We start from the raw sequence: 22,263 nt of genomic DNA on the forward strand, positions 1-22,263 counted from the left end.
TTTGTCAAACTCACGTAGGCTTCTGTATGGATAATGACCTCCTCGTTTCAGCTGAATTTTTTTTCCCACGAGCCACGGTTTCAGGTTAGGGAACAGAAAGAAGTCGCAGGGAGCCAAGTTGGGCGAGTACGGTGGATGCGGCAACAATTCATAGCACAATTCATGCAATTTGGCCGCAACAATTCCGGATGATGGAGCCGGGGCATTGTCGTGGTGGAAAAAAAACTAACCTATGAATCAATCTGAAATTTGTATGGCGTTGTTTGAAAAATGGTAGTGCACGATATTAATACCAACTTTCCTCAGCAACGCCACCTGTCTTCAAGCACAAGTACTTATTGCTCCACCCTTGTATAAATACTTTACCATCCTATTGAAATTGTAGCTTCCATCCTGTCTTGTTCCGCAGGTTATCACTTTAGATATAAATGTTATTTTGGGTTATACTATCTAGGTATAAGTGTTTTAGAAGGCATAACTTAGCACAGCCTACAAGTTGCCATCAGGCTATCTGCTGTTACTTTGTGGGAGAGGTGGTAAACCCAGAATTCAAACAAAATATAGCTGTATTCAGCTTTGAAGTTAAATGGGCATTTATGTTTTAAAAGACTTAACATCTACTGGGAATCAACAAAGATCCTGTTTATGTGGAACAGTTGATTTTAGGCACATATAATTATAACTTGGTGCTATTAAGGGTAAGTATACGTGTTACTCGGTAAATGTCATTTTACCTTTATCTCTATGTTCAGTAAAATATTTCCTAACGAAAGGAAGTTTTTAATGCACTGTTCTGTAAATTAATAAGGATTCATGTGGCTCCTGCAAATGTCGGCATAGGTTTTGGCTTAACGAATATGATTTGGATCTTTTTTGTTCTGATCTTCTGTTTTTTTTCTTTTTGCAGCTATAATTTATATGGCAGGTTTCTAGAGTTTAAATGCTTGTGTTTTTATAAGAGCAGTGGACGGTTCTGTTATAGGGTGCAAGACATACAAAGGCTAATTTAAGAACTGACATGTCATACCAGATATAGAGAATGGTCATTGCTCTGCATTTATATTACTGCTTGGAGGTTGGAAGAGAGCACACCTACAGTATATTATAGGACCCTGTATTGTGCACTAATAAAGTCCATCAGAGACACATATTTCGTCGGCCTCTGTATGATTTAGAGCTTCATAGATATTTAATTTTTTGCCCCTATAGTATATGGAAATCCCATAATTGTGTATGCATCTCTTGGATGAGAAACACTTACCGATTTCAGAACCCCTGATGAAGTGTCTTGGAGACGAAATGCGTCAGGTTTTGACATTTCCATTGTTTTGTACATAAACATTGCTAACTATTTTGGATTGAATTCCACATGGTAGAATTCTACATCAAAGTGGATACAAGAAGCATCATTGTTTTTATTAAACATTATATAAATGTGATATATTTCTGTTTTATTCTTGGTTAAATTGTATATGACCAATTAGGGAAATCATTCTGTATGTTACCCGTAGGTCAGACGCCCCCTCACTATTGTTGCCATGCATTTATATATGGTGGCAGCTCTTTGGTGATTGGAGTTTTTGATTTTCAGGCTGCGGGGGGATTCAAAGTGGAGAAAGTGGAGTTATAGCAAGTCCCAACTATCCAGAGAACTATCCTGGTCTGAGCCACTGTGCATGGCAACTGGAAGCCCCAGAAGGACACATCATCACTGTGAGTCTTCCTGGAGACATTCTGACTATGTATAGAAATGATTCCTACTTACTATTCTGCTATATCAAGTGAAATGCTGTCAGCATGGCGCCCCGCATCTGTTCTCATAGAAACCTAGAAGTTGACGGCAGATAAGAACCGCTTGGTTCTAATGTGTCCTTCAAAACTACATACGGTAGCTGACGTACACTGATCATTGGGACTTGTGTTTTGGGGACTGCACATGCACATGGTCTATTATGCGCATGTGCAGCTCCCCTTTGCGAATGGCTTTGGCGACTTGCATAGTCGTTGAGCCGTACACAACCATCGGGGCTGGCCAGGGGCGGGCGGCGGTGGGATTGGGGCTCGCCCGTTGACTGACTTCTACTTGCAAAAGCAGTTATTTGGCGGGGCGGCATCTCAGATGCTCGGGCAAACCAGAATCAGGCCACCAATCTTGGAATTAAAAGCAATTATATCCCTAGTAACATTTGTTAAACATTTCCTATTAACCAGATTGGCAGAACAGTTTGTAGGAAGTATTTTCCTAGAGTAATGGTAGAGGCCGGACTAATCTCTCCTGCAGTATTTGTGCCATGGTTCTCCAGAAATCTATGTATTAATAAATTCTGCATCTGTCCAATCTCTGATTTCCCTTGCTAGCTCTCCTTTGCATATTTCGATGTGGAATACCATTCAGTGTGTCGCTGGGACTCGGTCACAATAATAAATGGTGTCTCCCCCGGGGCACCAATCATAGGACAGTATTGTGGCACCACCTCCCCAGGAACTGTACAGTCTGGCTCTAATAAATTATTAGTCATCTTCAATGCTGACAGTACGCTGCATGGAGGAGGATTTTATGCCAACTGGACATCCGACTCCTCAGGTGAGAGAATCTTACGTATATAATATGCAGATCGATAAAGTCTATGGGGGTGATTTATCAAAGCTTGAAGAGAGATACAGATAGAAACCTCCTCATTTTGCCCTTTAATAGGATTAAGTGAGCCAGAGCTGTCGGACTTAATCCTATGCTAATCCCCTACTACGGTATTGTTTTATGTATTGTATTGCAGCTGAGAACAATAGTGTTTGGTAAACCATGGCTCATCATGACTATACAGAGAAGGCTAGCTGAAGAAGGCTCCATCTGTAAGGTTTCAACCAATCAGCTTCTTCCAGTTTTCAAACACAGTCCGTAAAATGCCATGAGATGATTGGTCGGTACTGTATCTCTCTCCTAGCATTGATTACATCTCCCCATAATACTTTTCTGTTTCAAACCTTCTTCTTTCCAGAACCCATAAACTTAGAAGCAGTATCTCCTTCAAACTTAGAAGCAGTAACGTACTTACATTATCTTCACCATGTCCCATCTCTGGGTTTATACTCTGCCCAATATACTATGAATTTATAGTTAGGACATACTGTAATATGAGCTTGGTTGGTCTCCCCCCAAAAAATTTCTGACCCATAAAATTATTGAAAAAAATATATACTTAAGGCGCAGAATTCATTACACCGCCATCCTATGATGCTTCTTTCTGATAAATGCCATAAGGAGAACATTTATAATACTGATGATACTTAGGGGACTTCCCATATCATCCAATCAGATGTTTCCCTTTGTAAAAGAAAAAAAAATCATTTGATTGGTTGCTTATGTTTACAGCACCTTTCAACTGCATAAATGCCCACATTCTCTCCATTCCTTTCTCTGTTAGAATTATATTCTTAGCTGTAAATTGTTTTCCTTTCGTGACTAGGTTGTGGTGGTCACATGTCTGCAGATAACGGTAACATCAAATCTCCGGGATGGCCTCTGAATTTTCCTGTCAACAGTAGGTGCACGTGGACGATCCAGACTCACGAGAGCAGCCATTTTGAACTGATGTTCGATAACATCTTTCACATACCAGACAGTAGTGGGCAATGCCAGAGAAGCTATATGAAAGTGAGCGATGCGTATTATATAATATTAATAATTATATAATATAAACTTCATAAACCATGACACATCTACTTTTACATAGGTGCACTTTATCCTTAACACATTATCCAGTGCCGTACTACCACATTCGAGTCTCCACCTCTTTCATTTTAATGTGTTTTCTCCTAAATACTGCTAATAGTCAGCCATAAGTATTCAATTTGCGTTTTTTTTCCTCACAAAATGATGGAATATTGAGGGTTACATTTGGGGCTGATAGTGTAGTATGTGTAGGCCACACTAATACAGCCGGGTCGGTTCATCAGAGGAGAGGTATGTGTACCATCTCCATTCAGACCCTCTACCCTTGTGAAAGGTATGTGCAAGGATGTCAGATCGTCCGTACGGCTGATCCACCGAACTATCTGCATACACACTTAACCAGTCATCATGATATGCCATGCCTGACCTCACAATTCAACGAGCGTTTACTTGTGCCTGCCCATATGTGATGGCAGCCACTTCTGCAGATATATTGGCCATCAGCTGTGCTGCAGGGCCAATGCAAGATATCTATGAACGATGCCAGTCACAGACATAACCCTGGTACACATTCGCCGACATGCCCACACAATATTGTCCGTATATTTGAAGGGCCGATATATAGGCCAGTGGGCCTGATTCTGGTTGACTAGGTAAGCTGAAAAGATCGCAGCTTACTAAGTCCCAGAGTGCCCGCCCCGCTGAAAAACTGCTACCCCTGCCGCCGCATCCCCTCGCATAGTTGCACACAAATGCGCATGCACAAAACCTGACCATCGGGGCAGGGGACTATTTCGGTTCATTGCAAATTAACCAGAATCGGCTCCTGTGTGTACCCAGCTTAAATATAGTCAGTGGGAACAGGGCGAGCTGTGTGGGACCCATTAACTCGGGGCTATGTGACCAGCACACCCACACCCATTGTATACATGCCATTGTTCCACATCACTCAGAATAGGCCCAGCACTTAATCCGGCCCTGTACAGCTAAAGCATGGAATGGAAATAGATTATAGAGTTGTGGTTGTTAATGAAGGAATACAAGGGTCAGGGACAAAGTACCTCTGACCTGAGAGCGATTGGTATGTTATGAAACACCCTGGATCCAGAAAAGTGAAGCAGCACCACCAACGCGTTTCACTGGACTAACGCCAGCTTTATCAAGGTAAAGCTGATAATCTTGATAAAGCTGGCGTTATTCCAGTGAAACGCGTTGGTGGTGCTGCTTCACTTTTCTGGATCCAGGGTGTTTCATTGGATAATCATCTACCCATTTACCTGACCACAAGGTCCCCACTTTTTTGGAAGTTCCTCAGCCACGCATCTCCCAATGTGGATACAAAATACGGTGAGGTAGAAGGTAGGCTCCAACATCAGCCACTCCCTCAGCCGATTTATAAAACCTTCAATTGCTGTGTTTCCTTGGGACTTCCTCTACAAATCGGGACTAAAGAGTGTGTGGACATTGCAGGTCACAACAACCCTGATTGTGGACAATCTTAACCAAAAAAGAGAGAAGGTAGTACCAGTCGCACAGGAGAATAACTTGTAATTTACACAGGGACCCCTCTTATTGATAGTCACAATACTCTGTAAATGTGATTATAATAATATGTGGATGAGGGGGTGCTACCACGGGACATAAATTGAAGACATTTTTATTAGGAAAGAAAAGAATGTCACTTTGTGGTGCACACAAAGTGACATTATTTTCTTTCCTAATAAAAATGACAATCTCATCCAGATCTGGATGACTAATCCTCCACCTTTTACATATACATTACCATTGTTTTATGCACATCATTTTATTGTAAATGTTCTTTACTCAATTTGCACTTTTTATTAAATTTGTATTTTTTTAAACGCATTGATTCACCCATCATTAATTCCCAGCGCTGCTTTCTGTAGTTTTGTTCTCGTTTTTGTGATTGTTAATGTCTGTTTTTCTCTGTTTCTCTGCCGGTCAGGTCTGGAGTGGGATCGAGGAGACAGAAGAGCTCCTATTGTCCTCTGCATGCGGAGACTCAGCTCCAGGCCCTGTGGTCTCACCGGGAAGCACAGTAAAACTAATATTCCAATCAGAAGTTGACACTGGGAGAGGTTTCTCAGCCACGTTCAGCAGCAGTAAGTGACTGTATCCAGCTTTATTATTGTAAGATATATTTTACATTATGGCATTTTATTGCACTGGAAAACCTGATATGGTTACTCAGGAACTAACTCAGCATGGATTGCTAATCAGAGAAAACGCAATGGACTACGAGAAAAAAGTCACCACCCAGAAAAGATAACAATAAACGGCCCGTAAAACAAAAATTGCGGTACATATGCCGATCCATTCACAAATCCCCGAACATCGAATATCCCTTTTCATCTGAGCCAATCTTAGTAAGTCTGAGGATTCACTTAATCTGGGACAGAAACGCCGGCTTCCCGTCCGTTATCTGCGACTGCTAACTGTTCGCATATACAGTCGCAATTTAAGTTCATTCAGTCATTTTGGATTTTTTTTTCTCATTTGCGAACCATGCCGAATTAGGCCCCCTTTGTACCCGCACATCGCACCACTTCATTACATATACCTAAGTAAATCCATTATGTGAAATATGCAGAGTTTTGGTCCTTCTGACCGTTAGTGCAAAGTGATACCAGCTGCTTAACGATGTCTGGGCCCTGATTATGTGATTAATGATATACTTTTTTTTTTTTTTTATACTTCCAGGATGTGGAGCAAACTTCATAAAGTCAAGTGGGCGAATTGTTTCGTTAAACTATCCAAATAAATATGATAACGACTTGAATTGTATCTATACCATCCACACGGATGACAACATGTTCATTGTCCTGACCTTCCTGGCGTTTGAGTTGGAAGGTGAGTGATATAATTACCTGATTCAACCCCGATGGTGCGGTGATTTGTATTTCTACATACAAGGAGATTGCAACACCCGGCCGTTCCTGTTCTTTATTTACATGTGTGTTAGGAGAAATAGGGAAAGTTTGGTGTAAGCTGTGCTGCCCGACCTTGGGCCAGATGCACTAAGCTTCAAAAGTGATAAAATGGAGAGTGATTAAACGTTCAGCTAATCAGCTCCTATATGTCATGTCACAGACTGGGTTTGAAAAATGTCAGGCAGGAGCTGAATGGTTGTTTGTTTGTCACTCTCCATTTTATCACTTTTGAAGCATAGTACATCTGGCCCCTTGACCTGGCTCCAGTGATGTTGTGATGTTTGTGTCTCCTCACTTTATATGTGGTCCTGCCTGTGGCAGCGGTAGCCTAGCTGGGGACGGCTCATAGTCCATCACCTCTTTTGCCGGTGCCACTGATAATTATCAGACCCTGGGCCAGATTCTCTAAGCTTTAAAAGTGGTAAAATGGAGAGTGATAAACAGTCAGCCAATCAGCTCCTACCTGCCACGTCACAGACTGTGTTTGAAAAATGTCAGGCAGGGGCTGATTGGCTGGCTGTTTATCACTCTCCTTTTTATCACTTTTGAAGCTTAGAGAATCGGGCCCCCTGTTCTGTATGTAATCCAGTGGCAAGTATTAGCGGCACAGTGTGCACTTGCACATTTCTTGTTGATGTTGTATCATTCACTTTCCTCCAGAACCACTATCCTAATTCCATCCCTGTATTGTTGGCTTCATTCAGTACAGCCTGCATATAAAAGTATATAACACTGGATAAACCTACTGTATGACCCTATTGTGTTACATTGGGACTGATTCATAGGAGGCTGCAAATCGTTTTGTGCTGCATCTTCAGTTACAGTGGATCTGAGAAGATATGCCAATGTCACAGGAGGAAATGATGTAACTACAGAGGAGGAAGGGGGTGCCATTGCCTGAACTGCCTCTGGGCCAACCTTATGCCTGCACCAAATCACAATTCATACAGGGGTTGATGGAGGTGGCAGCGCTATAGAAATCGTGATCATATGAGGTTGGGGAGGCTGGCAGTAAATTATAGTTGGGACCTGGGGAGTTGAGGGATCTGGTGGCAATGCATAGTCAGGAGCGCAGTGTGGGGTTCGGGTGGCTTCTGCACAGGAGTCAGAACAGCCCCACATCTGAATCAGTCTCATTGTTAGATGACTGCATAGTGGGGGTGAGCCTGTGGAACATTCTTATATCCCTCCACCGCCCCTCCCTTTTGGCCAGGGACTGTGAAGGGCATGGAGTCACACCCAGGACTCTATCTGGGGACACATTCCGCCCTCGAGAAATAACACACTGACCAAGTGATCAATTAGAAAGCAAATCAGAATCTTCTTACACTAAGCATTTATATAATGTATTGTTGGTTTTTATCCTCTATTAATAACTTACATTGTTTCTCAAATAAGCAGCGCTATTTAATCATGTCTGTTAAAAGCAGTGTTCTGCGTGTATACTCAGCAGGCAAATACTTACCTCACCGTTTCCTGCATCCTGTCCATTACATCAGGCCATGAAACAAGTGCTTCTTTAACAGCCCAGACCAGATCCCATATGCACACACACTGCGTAACATTTATTTACTGTATGTTGCTTAAAATCCTTATTATTGTACTTTGGTTAATATTATACATTGATATTACATGTTATATAACTACAGACAGGGCTATTTTTCAGCAGGCTCCAGCAGGAACTGAGGCCCTTATTCTAGTTCACTCTTTCTGACAAAAAATTTCTTAGATGGACAAAACCATGTGCACTGCAGGTGAGGCAGGTGTAAAACCCCACCCAAATCTAATTATCTCTGCACAAGTAACACCTGCCTCACCTGCAGTGCACATGGTTTTGTCCATCTAAGAAATATTTTGTCAGAAAGAGTGAACTAGAATAAGGGCCTCAGTTCCTGCTGGAGCCTGCTGAAAAATAGCCCTGACTACAGATGTCCTCATACATCTAGCCCCAGTACCCCATGCACTGCGAGCTGTGTGGCATGAGTGAGCCGGCAGTTCCTGTGCAATTCTAACTCTGGGGGCGTCTGTTTATCAAAATTATAATAATTATGTGAGTTTGAGGCACAAACAGACCTTGCTGATTAAAATGATATGCAGCATGTGACTGTGGCTGCATGCTACATTACAGTGATTTCCAGGAAAAACCCTGTAATGTAATATATGCAGATATAGCTGAGGTCACACACCTAGGGTGAAATGTAATAGGATGAGAGATTCAGATTTGGTAAGAAATCTCCTTTTTTTTTTTTTTTTTAAAGCGGCAATCATTTACGGTTCAAAATCAAACTGGTTTTGCAGTGTAAATGATTGCCGCTTTAAAAAAAACTGGAGATTTCTTACCACATCTCTCACTTCTAGAAGGGCTGTTTAACTCATAAGGAGGCTAAATGTATGTGGACACATCTGTATACGTAGCTTCATGTCAGCAAATTAACGTTGTTCGCTTGCACTTACAGACAGCTCCGCCTGCAGTAAGGATAAAGTGGAAATATTCAGTGGAACTTCAAGAGCCCCAGTTGCAACACTCTGCGGTGACACATTGCCTGCTCCGGTTAGCAGTAGAGGAGCAATGTCAATAAAGTTCTACACAGACTCTAGTATAACCATGCATGGATTTATGGCAAGCTACACTGTGTTCTGTGAGTAACCACAGTCACTATAGGGGCATATCATCAGCTATGAGCATTTGCCGATTGCAAAGCGAAATACTGTAGGCGCCAAGCATTATGGTAGCTCCATGGTTTTAGGATGTGTCTAGCAACTAATAAGGAGCTACAAGCAACTTCTGATAGAATATTAGGTACTTGTTTCCTAGCACGGCCACAATCGCGGGCATCGGGTGTAATTTTTAGTGGTCTGCGATGCGACCGACGCGATGCCCCCGATTTCCCATTGAAATGCATTGAAAAAAGTCAAAATCGCGTCGGTCGCGTCGCAGGCGGCTAAAAAAGGCTTAAATGGTCCAGACGCGATGCCCACAGGAAACAATGTTAAATGCCTCAATTTACCCGCGATGCCCCCGATTTCCCATAGGAAACAATGTTAAATGCCTCAATTTACCCAAATCATCATAGGGAACAATGGTAAATATGCCAGAAACCCCCCAAAACACCCCTGAACAGTGAAATATCCCCCCAAAAGTAGTTTACGCCACCCCACGATCAACGTGAACCCGAAGCGTGGCGAGCGGCGGCGGTACGCGTCCTCCGACCTTTTCATACCCCCACTATCCACGTCGGCGGGGAGTTGAGAAGCGTGGCGAGCGGACGCGGATACCTTCACAGGTAAACGCGTCCCTTCGCGTGCTTCACAGGTATCCACGTCCGCTCGCCACGCTTCGGGCTCGGTGGCTCACTGCGCTCGCCACACTATTCTATTCTCAACTCCACGCCGACGTGGATAGTGGGGGTATGAAAAGGTCGGAGGACGCGTACCGCCGCCCCTCGCGGGCTCGCTGCGCTCGCCACACTTCGGGTTCACGTTGATCGTGGGGTGGCGTTAACTACTTTTGGGGGGACATTTCACTGTTCAGGGGTGTTTTGGGGGGTTTCTGGCCCATTTACTATTGTTCCCTATGATGATTTGGGTAAATTGAGGCATTTAACATTGTTTCCTATGGAAAATCGGGGGCATCGCGGGTAAATCGAGGCATTTAACATTGTTTCCTATGGGAAATCGCGATTTTTACTAACGATGCCCACGATCATGATCGGTGTGGCCGTGCTAGGAAACAAGTACCGAATATTATAGAACATGTTAATATATTGCACCTAGCATAGCAAATTGGTCATGTTAATTGGACAGCTACTGTCCGTGACAAGCTGCCTTTCCTCCAGTAGTGCTACCAGTAGTGCAGCAGAAAGGGACCAGAGCAAAAGGAGGTGAATTACATTGACTTTGCGCGCATACAAGGCATCGCAAATTTGGACACATCTTTGTAAGGGGTTACTGTTTAAAATAAAAAGGTAACACCATGTGATTCTCCATTAACTACCCATTGCCTTATTCTACATAATGTATCCATGCTAGGCTTTTGTTCATTACACCATCAACCTTATTAATAAAACATTTTTATTTCATTTAGATGTCTTCACTAGGCTCTTTTTCATGCAACATCTCAATACTACAGTATGTAAGGTATCCCCTTCATTAAGGGTGTACTTATTGTCCACCCTATGGGTGGTTGTACTTATTGTCCACCCTATGGGTGGTTGTACTTATTGTCCACCCTATGGGTGGTTGTACTTATTGTTCACCCTATGGGTGGTTGTACTTATTGTCCACCCTATGGGTGGTTGTACTTCTTGTCCGCCCTATGGGTGGTTGTACTTATTGTCCGCCCTATGGGCAGTTGTACTTATTGTCCACCCTATGGGCGGTTGTACTTATTGTCTGCCATCTGGGTGGTTGTACTTATTGTCTGCCCTATGGGTGGTTATACTTCATGTCTGCCCAATGGGTGGTTGTACGTAGTGTCCGCCCTCTGGGTAGTTGTACTTATTGTTCACCCTATGGGTGGTTGTACTTATTGTCCGCCCTCTGGGTGGTTGTACTTATTGTCCGCCCTCTGGGTGGTTATACTTATTGTCCGCCCTATGGGTGGTTATACTTATTGTCTGCCCTATGGGTGGTTATACTTATTGTCCGCCCTATGGGTGGTTATACTTATTGTCCGCCCTATGGGTGGTTATACTTCTTGTCTTCCCTATGGGTGGTTGTACTTATTGTCAGCCCTATCTGTGGATGTACTTATTGTCAGCCCTATCAGTGGATGTACTTATTGTCCGCCCTATGGGTGGTTGTACATAGTGTCCACCCTCTGGGTGGTTGTACTTATTGTCCACCCTTTTGGTGGTTGTACTTATTGTCCGCCCTATTGGTGGTTGTACTTATTGTCCGCCCTATGGGTGGTTGTACGTAGTGTTCACCCTCTGGGTAGTTGTACTTATTGTCCACCTTATTGGTGGTTGTACTTATTATCCATGCCATTTCCAGGCTTTTTGTGTATGCAAAGCATCAGATACTGTATCTGTTTGAGCGGTCATTTACGTACATCTAGTGTTTTATTTCTGTATGTCAAATTACTGTATTCACTTTCTTTTATATTTCAGCTTGTGGAGGAACATATAATCGCTCTTCTGGAATCCTAAGGAGCCCAACGCATTCCTTTACCAGTTACCACAACAATATGAACTGCACATATCACATCACCGTACAGGAAAGCAAGATTATTGAACTGAAGTATGTTGGGAATTTTCTAATATTTTCTATTCTTTTCTAAGAAAAAATAGTCCCTAAAAGGCATGTAGAGATTACTTTTCATAATCAATGTGCAAATCCTTTTCTAGAATAATATGATAAGAAATATATTAGTTGTGTCACATTTAGCAGACTTGTCTCACAATGATTGCTTTCATTTTCTTAATTGTTTAGGAGAAATGTGTTAATGTGATAAGTTGCAGTAGCTGCTTTGTGATCAATGGCAGTCCTTGCTTTGTGATTGGTTGCAGTGATCGCTCCCTGATTGGTTGCAGTAGTTGCTTTGTGATTGGGTGTGTCACTTGCTTTGTGATTGGTTGTTGTGGTGGTTGCTCTGTGATTGTAGTGATTGGTTTCGGTGGTTACTTTGTGATTGGTTGTGGTGATTGCTTTATGATTGGTTGTGGCAGCTGCTTTGTGATTAATTGCGGTAGTTGCTTTGTGATTGGTTGCGGTAGTTGCTTTGTGATTGGTTGCAGTGGTTGCTTTATGATCGGTTGTAGTAGTTGCATTGTGATTAATTGTAGTAGTTGCTTTGTGATTGGTTTCGGTAGTTGCTTTGTGATTGGTTGCGGTAGTTGCTTTTTTGATTGGTTGTGATAGGCAGATTCAGGGGGGTTCCAGTGGTATCTGGAAGGGGTGCCCACCTTTCCAGGGAATGCAATTTTCGGGAGCTTCCCGGCCATTCCGGGAGGGTAGGCAACCCTGATCTTACAATATCGTCCCTCAGTGTTGCATTATACTGTAGAACACTTTTTAAAATGACTCATGTGACATAAGTGATAATCCTATTCACTAACCATAAGGATACATTTTACGTATGTCCTTTTCACTTGAGATTTTTTTCCTGATGTAGTGGCAAAATGTTGATATTGAGAACTGGACACTGCAAGGTCTAACCCGACATCCCAACCTGTTATTAATGCTACTTTAAGCAATTAATTAGCACTACCACTCAGTAATACATTCAGCAGATAACATCGCTGCCAGATTGAATTGAATATGCAATCATTGATAAAGAGGCCTCTTATGCTGGGTACACACCAGAACAATTTGGGCTCAATTCCCCCAATTTCAGTGCATCTAGGCCCTTATTCTGATCGGTGCGGCCGGAGCCGATTATGCGGCCAGGATCGTGCGTGCGAAACCCCGCCTTCCATACGGATCGCCAACTCCGTCCGTATGCGGTAAGAAGCTGTCCGAACGGACCGCACGTGTATTTTTCACGGAATACGCCTCCTCCATCTAAGGGAACCTCCCCCATCATTCGATGGTCGCAGACCATCGAATGCAGGACCGAGTGCTCCACCAGCACCCGCAACCTCGGACCACACGGACATTTTTCCGTGCAAAAGCAGGGATCTGGGCGGGCAGCTGACATCCGGCGATGTCATATATCCGCCCCCTACACGTGCGTCACGGCCGCATTACCATACGTACGCCCAGCGTTTTCATGGGAACGCCCATGAAACGCGGGGCGTATGCATATGGTAATGAGCCCAAATAGCCCTTCACGCCCCTCTCCACCCCCTGTTCGGAGTGTTCACATATCATGCGGGATTTGGCCGTACGCCCCGCTCGCACATGCACAGAGACGCCTCTGCACATGCGCAGACACAAAACATCGGCGGGCCGAACGCACGCGGATATATCCGCACCGATCAGAATAAGGGCCCTAATGGCCGATTGCATATAAAAAGATTTGTACACGTTTTCAATGTGTTTCCGATCCAATACGTAGTTGTTGGGTCGCTTTAGAGATTTTACCATCAATTACAGTTGGAGCCCCTGTCAACTTTGTTTCTTAGGTCGTGGCTCACCATGGCTAGCCATGGCTATCCTATTGTTCACAGCAGCAATACAATATATAGAACAATATAATAGGGGATTATCATAGTAATCCTATTACTCAATCCAATTAACAGGCTAAATGAGGAGGGCTCCATCTGTACATTGGATTCGTTACTGATTGTGTGCAGATTGTGCCCTCCAATCTATTCGTGTGACCATCAGACGATGTCAGGAAACTCTTCACGATCGTTGCAGGATCATGGTCATGGTCATGGTCATGGTCTTAAAAATCTCCATTGATCCTTTGCCTGCTGTATTTTTCTCTAGGTCTTGTAGGTGAACCGTAATCATGAGACACAACAGTGAAGGATTTTTTCCAGTTCTGTGGGCTAATATGCTATTATTTGCCATTAGGTCCAGTATTCAAACTGGCCGGTGTTTCTTTTAAGATTTCAAACCCTTTCTTGAACCTATCAAAAGAATAAACCATGGCCCTAATAGTTTGGTTTGGATATTGCTTGCCTGGGTTTTCTCCGGGTACTCCGGTATCCTCCCGATATCCAAAAATATACTGGTAGGTTAATTTGATCCAAGCAAAATTAACCCTAGATTGTCTGTGTGTGTTGTAGGGAATATAGGCCCTGATTCTGATTAATTCGCTAAGCAGTGGTCTTCGCTAAGTAGGTGGACGCAGGGTCTAACGCAAGGTGGGTGGACAAGCACCTGGCCCCCCGCGAATCCCCTCAGAAGCATGCAAATGGATGTGTACGCTGACACATCCATTAGCATGCGAGTGTACAGGGTAAAAAACATTCCATTGTCACCGCCCATCGAATGATTTTTCCCCGTTCGCAAATAAAAGTCAGTCTATACTGACTTTTATTTGGCTCGGAATGTCTGAAAACGGGCCGGGCGCTGACATCATGTGAAGTCAGCCGCCCTGTAAGGCTTCACCGTGCCTGTGTTTGCTTGGGGAGGCCCAGCATTTCTCTGAGCACATCCACTGTTTTTGTCGGCACGCAGAGGAAACGCTAGGTGTCCCCATGCGCCAGCCCACGTTCGCCCTCTGCCCACTCCGATGTCTACAACCCCCTACAAGGCGCTTGCACAGGGGGCTGCACATGCGCATAATCAGAACGGAGCCAAATTCCCTTAAATGCAAATCAACGTGAATCACCCCCATAGATTGTAAACTCTGCTGGGACAGGGACTGATGTGAATGCAGTAGTGTATGTATAATGGTTGCAATGTGTACAGTGCACACAGGCCCCTTAGTTCCAGAGGGCCCACTCCGCACACGCCTCATCCATTTTTTTCAATACTTGCCTGTCCGGAGTCCCAAGATGAATGCGGTAATACTGCGGAAATCGCGGCATGATCTGGGCATTAGAGTCCAGTGCTGCAGTGCTCATACTCAATAGCGCTGTGCTGTGCAGTGACTGCCGGTAGAGAGGAGGGGGCCCGGACAGAGGAGGGCGCACGCAGGCCTCCTCCTCTCTTAATATTAGAATGGCCAAATATTTTCTGTAAGCGCTATGGAATATGTGTGCGCTATATAAGTGCGCTATATAAGTAACCGGTAACAAACAAATAGCCAAACCACCAAACAGATTCTTGTCATGTTTAATGATAAAAATTAGATCTGTGTATTCTATTATCAAATGCAATGATGTCTGTTGAACCGCAGTCTGGATAATAATGATCAATTACAGCCAAATTTATTTACTATATTATTGTTCATGTCTTTTTACAGATTTAACCAGTTTGATGTAGAGGGATCATATTCCTGTTCGTTTGATTATGTTGCCGTCTATGATGGGTCAGACACATACAGCCCACTGGTCGGCAAGTTCTGCGGGAACGTTCCCCCTCCGGTTATCAGGAGCTCCAGTAATAACTTATTCCTAGTCTTCCGGACTGATAGTTGGGGCACAGCCGGTGGCTGGAGAGCGTCCTTCAGACAGACACTGGGTGAGTACTGGCTGCAGAGATCAGTATATGGTACAGTATATATATATCACCTATACTGGCATTTCTATGATGTACAGTGGCTGTGGACACTTGTTCTCCCTAATACCTATATCTGCCCTGGCGCCAACTTGTGTTAATTGCGGATTTACAAATACACTCAGAGATTTTATCACCATGAAAGTTCATCTCTTATCGGTTCTAGGTAACACTAGGTTCACAGCCACTAAGACGCCTCCAGACCCAGTGGCCCTGCCTGGTGTAACGAGTAACAGTGCTCTGTCTGGCGAATTGTGTCATGAGGCTCTGCCTGGCGTATCATGTAACAGGGTCTCAGTTTAGTGTAGCTTATAATGGGGGCTTTGCCTGGTATAATGTATTGGTATTGCCTGTCATAATGTGTGTAACGGGGGCTCTATCTAGTGTAATATTTATAAGGGGCTCTACCTGGTGCAGTGTGTTTAAGGGACTCTACCTGGTGCAGTGTGTTTAAGGGACTCTACCTGGTGCAGTGTGTTTAAGGGACTCTACCTGGCGCAGTGTGTTTAAGGGACTCTACCTGGTGCAGTGTGTTTAAGGGACTCTACCTGTTTAAGGGACTCTACCTGGCGCAGTGTAAATCCCAACAATTACAGTACTGACGGAATCCGGATGGATACCATAGGTGTCCAGAGCAAGGGCATGTTTTGCGCACCCCCCCATGCCTACTCCTTACCCCATGCCCCCTGTGCCTGGTGACTACTCTGTGTCCCCTGTGCCTGCTCCTTACCCTGTGTCCCCAGTTAGCTGGACCCAGTAACCCCTTTCACATCGCACCAATTACCAGGTCGAACCGGCATGAACCCGGTAATTAGGTGCAATGGGAAAGGTGTACAGTATAACGTAGATCCAGCCAAGTTAATGTAGAAGCAGACCATCACTGTCAGCATAACTTGCAGCACTTTTATTCAGTTTAACATATGTGAGGTCAGTATAACCAGTGCTGTTTTTCAGCAGGAAGAGTTGGTACTTTCTATAAATTATATATAATTATGCCATATACATACACACACAATTTTTATGTGTTTTTTTTTTTTATTAGCTCCACCCACAGATCTAGAGGTTCAGAACCTATAATTCTAGAAAAATAGTACTGAGTTTAATATATGTGCAGTTAGTATATAACATGTGTGCAGCCAGAAAACCAGGCACCTGCTGCCACAATGTGTCCCTGCTCCATGTAGTACAGTCTGCTGTCCTGTCACTGGCTCAGATACACATAGCAGGAGGGGACCCGGCAGCTGTGACCTGTCCCCACACTGACCGGCGTCCACTCCCAGCCCGGGGCTGCCCCATACACAGGTGTGGGGGGGGGGGGGGGGGCGGGTATGCTGCCTGGTCCCCTGATCTGCTAATAACACGGCATCTCCCCTATCCCCGTTACCTGCATGCAGCTCAGCTGACATTCCCCGGCAGGCCCGGCTCCCCCCAGCTGGCTGCAAAGGTTAATAATAAAGCTGCTGCCATAGCTTGCACTGGGGACAGGGCGGCCTCCTCCTGCCAGACAGAGCTCCCGACCTGTAGTACATCTGACGCCGCCTGACAGCGGCGCAGTGCCCCGGGCGGCTGCATGCAGGTTCCCCGGTGCGTCGTTGAGCCGGGAGCGGGCGGGGGAGCAGGGAGCTGGCGGGCGAGCTGGCGATGCAGGGCAGGCACGGCTCCGGCGCCCTCTGATCTTCCGGCGCCTGGAGCTCGTGCTCCACCCTCGCTATGCCACTGGATAGGGTCAGGCACTATGGAGAGATTAGCGTTAGACTCACGGAGGTGGTAGGAGGGGTAGATTAGGGTTATGGGTTCTGACTTGATTTTGGACACTAGGATGCCACTGATGGCATCATGAATGTCAGGATAGTGACTGTCGGGATTTGGTTCCCAACTCCTATAATAAAATAAACAGTTTAAATGACAGAGGTGCTGATGTAAATGTATATTATGCATGCACTCTTTCTAAGTTGTACGAAGCCACAGGCCGGAACTGAGGGGATGACCAATGGATTAACCAGTGTGCTTCTCTGTTACACTTTTCATGCGTCTATATATAATAGCGGTTGGGGGTGGAAGCTATATATCTGCTTTGTTTGTACCTCCGGGTACTCAGGTTTCCTCCCACAATCCAAAAATATAATGGTAGGCTAATTGGCTCCCAACAAAAATTAACCCTATAATGTCTGTGTATGTGTGCGTGGTAGGGAATATAGATTGTAAGCTCCACTGGGGCAGGGCATACTTGCCTACTTTTGAAAACTAGTTTCAGGGAGATTACAGTTGGTAAATTGGGAAAAAGGGTTTTTCAATTCCGCACTGAGTGCTCTTACTTGTTCGTCTTCCTATTTTTATATATACAGGTTGAGTATCCCTTATCCGAAATGCTCGGGACCACGGATAAGGGAAAATTCCGGTTTTTGGAATAATTTTTTTTTTGCCATACTTACCTGCCCCTGGTGGGTCCCCGATGGTCCCTCGGCATCCATGGAGTCCTCCGGCGTCCACGGCAGGCCTTCAGCATCCTCTCCGGCGTCTCCAGCGGTCCCAGGAGTGCTTTGCGCAAGTTTCCAGGCGCGCCGGTGACGTCACCGGCGCGCGCGCGCACTCGCGCAAAGCACTCCTGGGACCGCTGGAGACGCCGGAGAGGATGCTGAAGGCCTGCCGTGGACGCCGGAGGACTTGGTAAGTATTAAAAGAGGGTTAGGGGGGGGGGGAAATAATTTTTGAATTATTCCAAAAAAACACGGTTTTTGGAATAATTCGGATACGGGATGCCCGGATACGGGATACCCGACCTGTACTTATATTTTCTTGTGTATTGCTTCCGGTTGCAGAGGGGTTGGTTATTCTTTTAGCAACTGTTTATGCCCTTATATGCAGTGTGTGGTTTAGGTATTTTTTACAATTAAATTTCACAGTGTGTGAGACTTTGAATTATTATAGTGTTCACTTCAGCATTTATTCATGGTATCTGAACATCTATTGTATGTCAATTATATGCATGTTCCTTTGTAATTGATTCCACAGTGTATGAGACCTCAAATTACTTTAATACTCTATTTCTCTATTAGCAATGTTGAGCATTTGTAACGATCATGTGCGTGTCCCTACATGTGGGTCCACGTCTGGATAATTAATAAATATCATAGTATTCCTACTGTGTATAGAACACCCTTGTTGACTGTCACTGGCGTCCTTTTCCTTGGACCGGAACAATAAGTGTGCCAATTTCACTTTTTGTTAGAGTGCTGTTAACGTATTAATGGCACATAGGCTATTGTATGCTGGGTCAATTGCGTGTGTGTTTGCTAATTGACTTAAATCTTTAGTATCCCGCACACTGTTCACCAAGGGTTGTTTTATTACAGTCAGGAATATCCGTATCCACCTAGCCGGCACATACACAAATGACTGCGCTATGATTGACACAGTAAATATTTGATGCTGAATAGCCTGTATTCAGGATTTATTAATGTCACTGTTGTGTACTGCCTGTTCTTATGGCTGGGGTGAAATTTCGTTTTTCTATATTATGGATCTCAACACTGGGATATTGTTTTATTCAGAGATGCACCCACGATATAGAGATCAGGGCTTCTGTGTGTGCGCAGTGCTGGGATTTCTCCAATTATACCTTTGGGATCCCCTACTATATTAGCACATCTGCTACTGCGTGTGTGCACACCCTTCTATAATCGATGGTGTCTTATTGCTGAAGTAAAATCAGATTTTCTATACTGTAGGTCACAACACTGGAATATTACTTTATTTGCAGATGCACCCACAGTATAGAGATTTCGTTGGTATTATGATATTTCTTAATGAGCTGCGCGTCCACCGGCTTGTGCCGTAGGGACCCGTTTGCTCTTTCTGTGTTTAAGCAGTGCTGGGATTTTTCCGAAAAGCCTGTGGTATCCCCTGTTACACTTATACAGCTGCTACTGCTAATATTTATTTATTTATTTATTTGCAGTTTCTTATATAGCGCAGCAGATTCCGTTGCGCTTTACAATAGTACACACTCTCTTCTATGACCGATGGTGTCTAAAGCGTTATTTAGGAATTTGTGTTTTTTTCTCTATCTCAACTGCATTCGGCGTCTGTTGCCTCGTGCAGTGAGATCGTGCCGTCCTTTCTATTGGTCAGTGCACGCTAATTCCTCTCATAACCTCCTATATCACACACTGTTATATACTGCGGGGGTTCTGGGGTACACTTTCATACATTTACGACATTAAGTGAGCATTTATATACATTCAAGTATCTAACATCAAGCGCCTTACAGTTGGTAGTAGAATTTTGCACAGTTGGAACAATCTTCCTTTAAACGTGTAGGGTCAATTCTAAGGAAACGGTGCTCCAAAAAGTTCCCAAATGGTCCAAGGGTCATATAGGGTCACCCCACTCGTGTAGACATAAGCAAGTGCTTACATGTATGCTTACATGTGAGAGTTTGGGCGACTCATATAAAGGTATCTTTTATAATGCGGAGTCTCACCACTTCTTTTCAAAATATAAAAAGGTTTTTATTGAAGATAAAAATGGTGTAGGACTACAATTCTATACAGCAAATGTACCATCCTAGTTGGAACCCGGGTATTGATAATGGTAACACAATACTGCACAAAATGCAATCCAAATCACCAAAATATTAAAATTGATAGACACTTGGTTTAATCATTCATTCAACGCGTTTCAGCACTCTGCGGTGCCTTTATCAAGAAGCGTGTAATTTTAATATTTTGGTGATTTGGATTGCATTTTGTGCAGTATTGTGTTACCATTATCAATACCCGGGTTCCAACTAGGATGGTACATTTGCTGTATAGAATTGTAGTCCTACACCATTTTTATCTTCAATAAAAACCTTTTTATATTTTGGAAAGAAGTGGTGAGACTCCGCATTATAAAAGATACCTTTATATGAGTCGCCCAAACTCTCACATGTAAGCATACATGTAAGCACTTGCTTATGTCTACACGAGTGGGGTGACCCTATACGACCCTTGGACCATTTGGGAACTTTTTGGAGCACCGTTTCCTTAGAATTGACCCTACACGTTTGGAGGAAGATTGTTATGCATTGTTGATATTACAATAGTGTTTTGTTCTCCTTTTTTGTATATTTGGACTACCTAATTGGAGAGAAAAAAGTGGAGATCATCCGTTTGGGACAGTACTTTCAGCGCAAGTAGACTACTTCTGTTGTTTTGCTCTTATCCATTTTTGGTCCGGTGACAAATTTTTCCTTTGTTAGTATATACAGTATCTAATGTGTGTGATGATGAGTGCAACACATACACAGGTTGACTAATGAGTGTGACGAGTGCAGCACACACACACGCACACAGGGTAACTAATGAGTGTAGCACATAAACAGTAACTAATAAGAGTGATGCTACACATATGTACAGTAACTAATGATTGAGACTGGTGCTGCACAAACACAATAACTTATGAGTGTGCCAGAAACAGGGCATGTGCACAGTAACTGTGTGAGAAGTGCAGCACATACGCACAGTAACTAATGAGTGTGATGGATGCAGCACATACACTCAGTAACTAATGAGTATGACATACCCAGCACATGTACACTGATGGGGTACAGCACATACTGTACACACATTGTACAGTAACTAATGAGTGTGAAGACTGAAGGGTGTAGCACATACACACAGTAAGTAATGAGTGCGATGGATGCAGTACATATTCATAGTAATGAGTTGGCCTGGGTGCAACACATACACAACACATACACAACACATACACCTGGAAACTAAAGAGTGTAACAGGCATCATACATGTGGTAACTGTACACAGGACATGCACACAGTAACTAATTAGTGGGCCCAGGTGCACCCAGCAACTAAAGAGTGTTACGGGCGCAGCACACACACACACACACACACACACGTGGTAACTAATGAGTATGATGTGCACAGCACATACACACAGTAACTAATGAGTGTGATGGGTGCAGCACATACAACCCGCAACTAAAGCATGTGACGGGTGCAGCACACGTGCGCGGTAACTAATGAGTATGATGTGCACAGCGCATACACACAGTAACTAAAGAGTGTGACGGGCACAGCACACACACGGTAACCAATGAGTATGATGTGCACAGCGCATACACACAGTAACTAATGAGTATGATGTGCACAGCGCATACACACGGTAACTAATGAGTATGATGTGCACAGCGCATACACACAGTAACTAATGAGTATGATGTGCACAGCACACACACGGTAACCAATGAGTATGATGTGCACAGCGCATACACGCGGTAACTAATGAGTATGATGTGCACAGCGCATACACACAGTAACTAAATAGTGTGACGGGCACAGCGCATACACACAGTAACTAATGAGTATGATGTGCACAGCGCATACACACGGTAACTAATGAGTATGATGTGCACAGCACATATACACAGTAACTACACACAATAATTTTTTTATTCAGAATTATTCTTGTGACACTTGATGAATGTTACTCAGAGTGTATGAAGCAATTCTAGTGACTAAAAGTCATGTGTACAGTATCACAATACATCACATATTGATGCTATGCCAGGAGGCTTGGCCAAGT

General features: G+C 43.9%; 1 protein-coding gene across 3 annotated transcripts in view; it reads left to right on the forward strand.

The window, feature by feature from the left end:
- Positions 1-22,263, forward strand: part of CUBN (cubilin) — a 198,656-nt gene that overhangs the window by 156,806 nt on the left and 19,587 nt on the right. For all 3 annotated transcript variants that reach the window (XM_083189341.1, XM_083189342.1, XM_083189343.1), the window contains exons 52-59: positions 1,592-1,713; positions 2,359-2,584; positions 3,465-3,652; positions 5,637-5,793; positions 6,392-6,541; positions 9,078-9,260; positions 11,733-11,862; positions 15,425-15,642. In XM_083189341.1, the coding sequence (XP_083045467.1) occupies positions 1,592-1,713; positions 2,359-2,584; positions 3,465-3,652; positions 5,637-5,793; positions 6,392-6,541; positions 9,078-9,260; positions 11,733-11,862; positions 15,425-15,642 (1,374 nt within the window). The remainder of the gene's footprint in view (positions 1-1,591; positions 1,714-2,358; positions 2,585-3,464; positions 3,653-5,636; positions 5,794-6,391; positions 6,542-9,077; positions 9,261-11,732; positions 11,863-15,424; positions 15,643-22,263) is intronic.

The sequence above is a fragment of the Crinia signifera genome, chromosome 5, assembly GCF_055691185.1.
Source record: "Crinia signifera chromosome 5, ASM5569118v1, whole genome shotgun sequence".
NCBI lineage: Eukaryota > Metazoa > Chordata > Amphibia > Anura > Myobatrachidae > Crinia > Crinia signifera.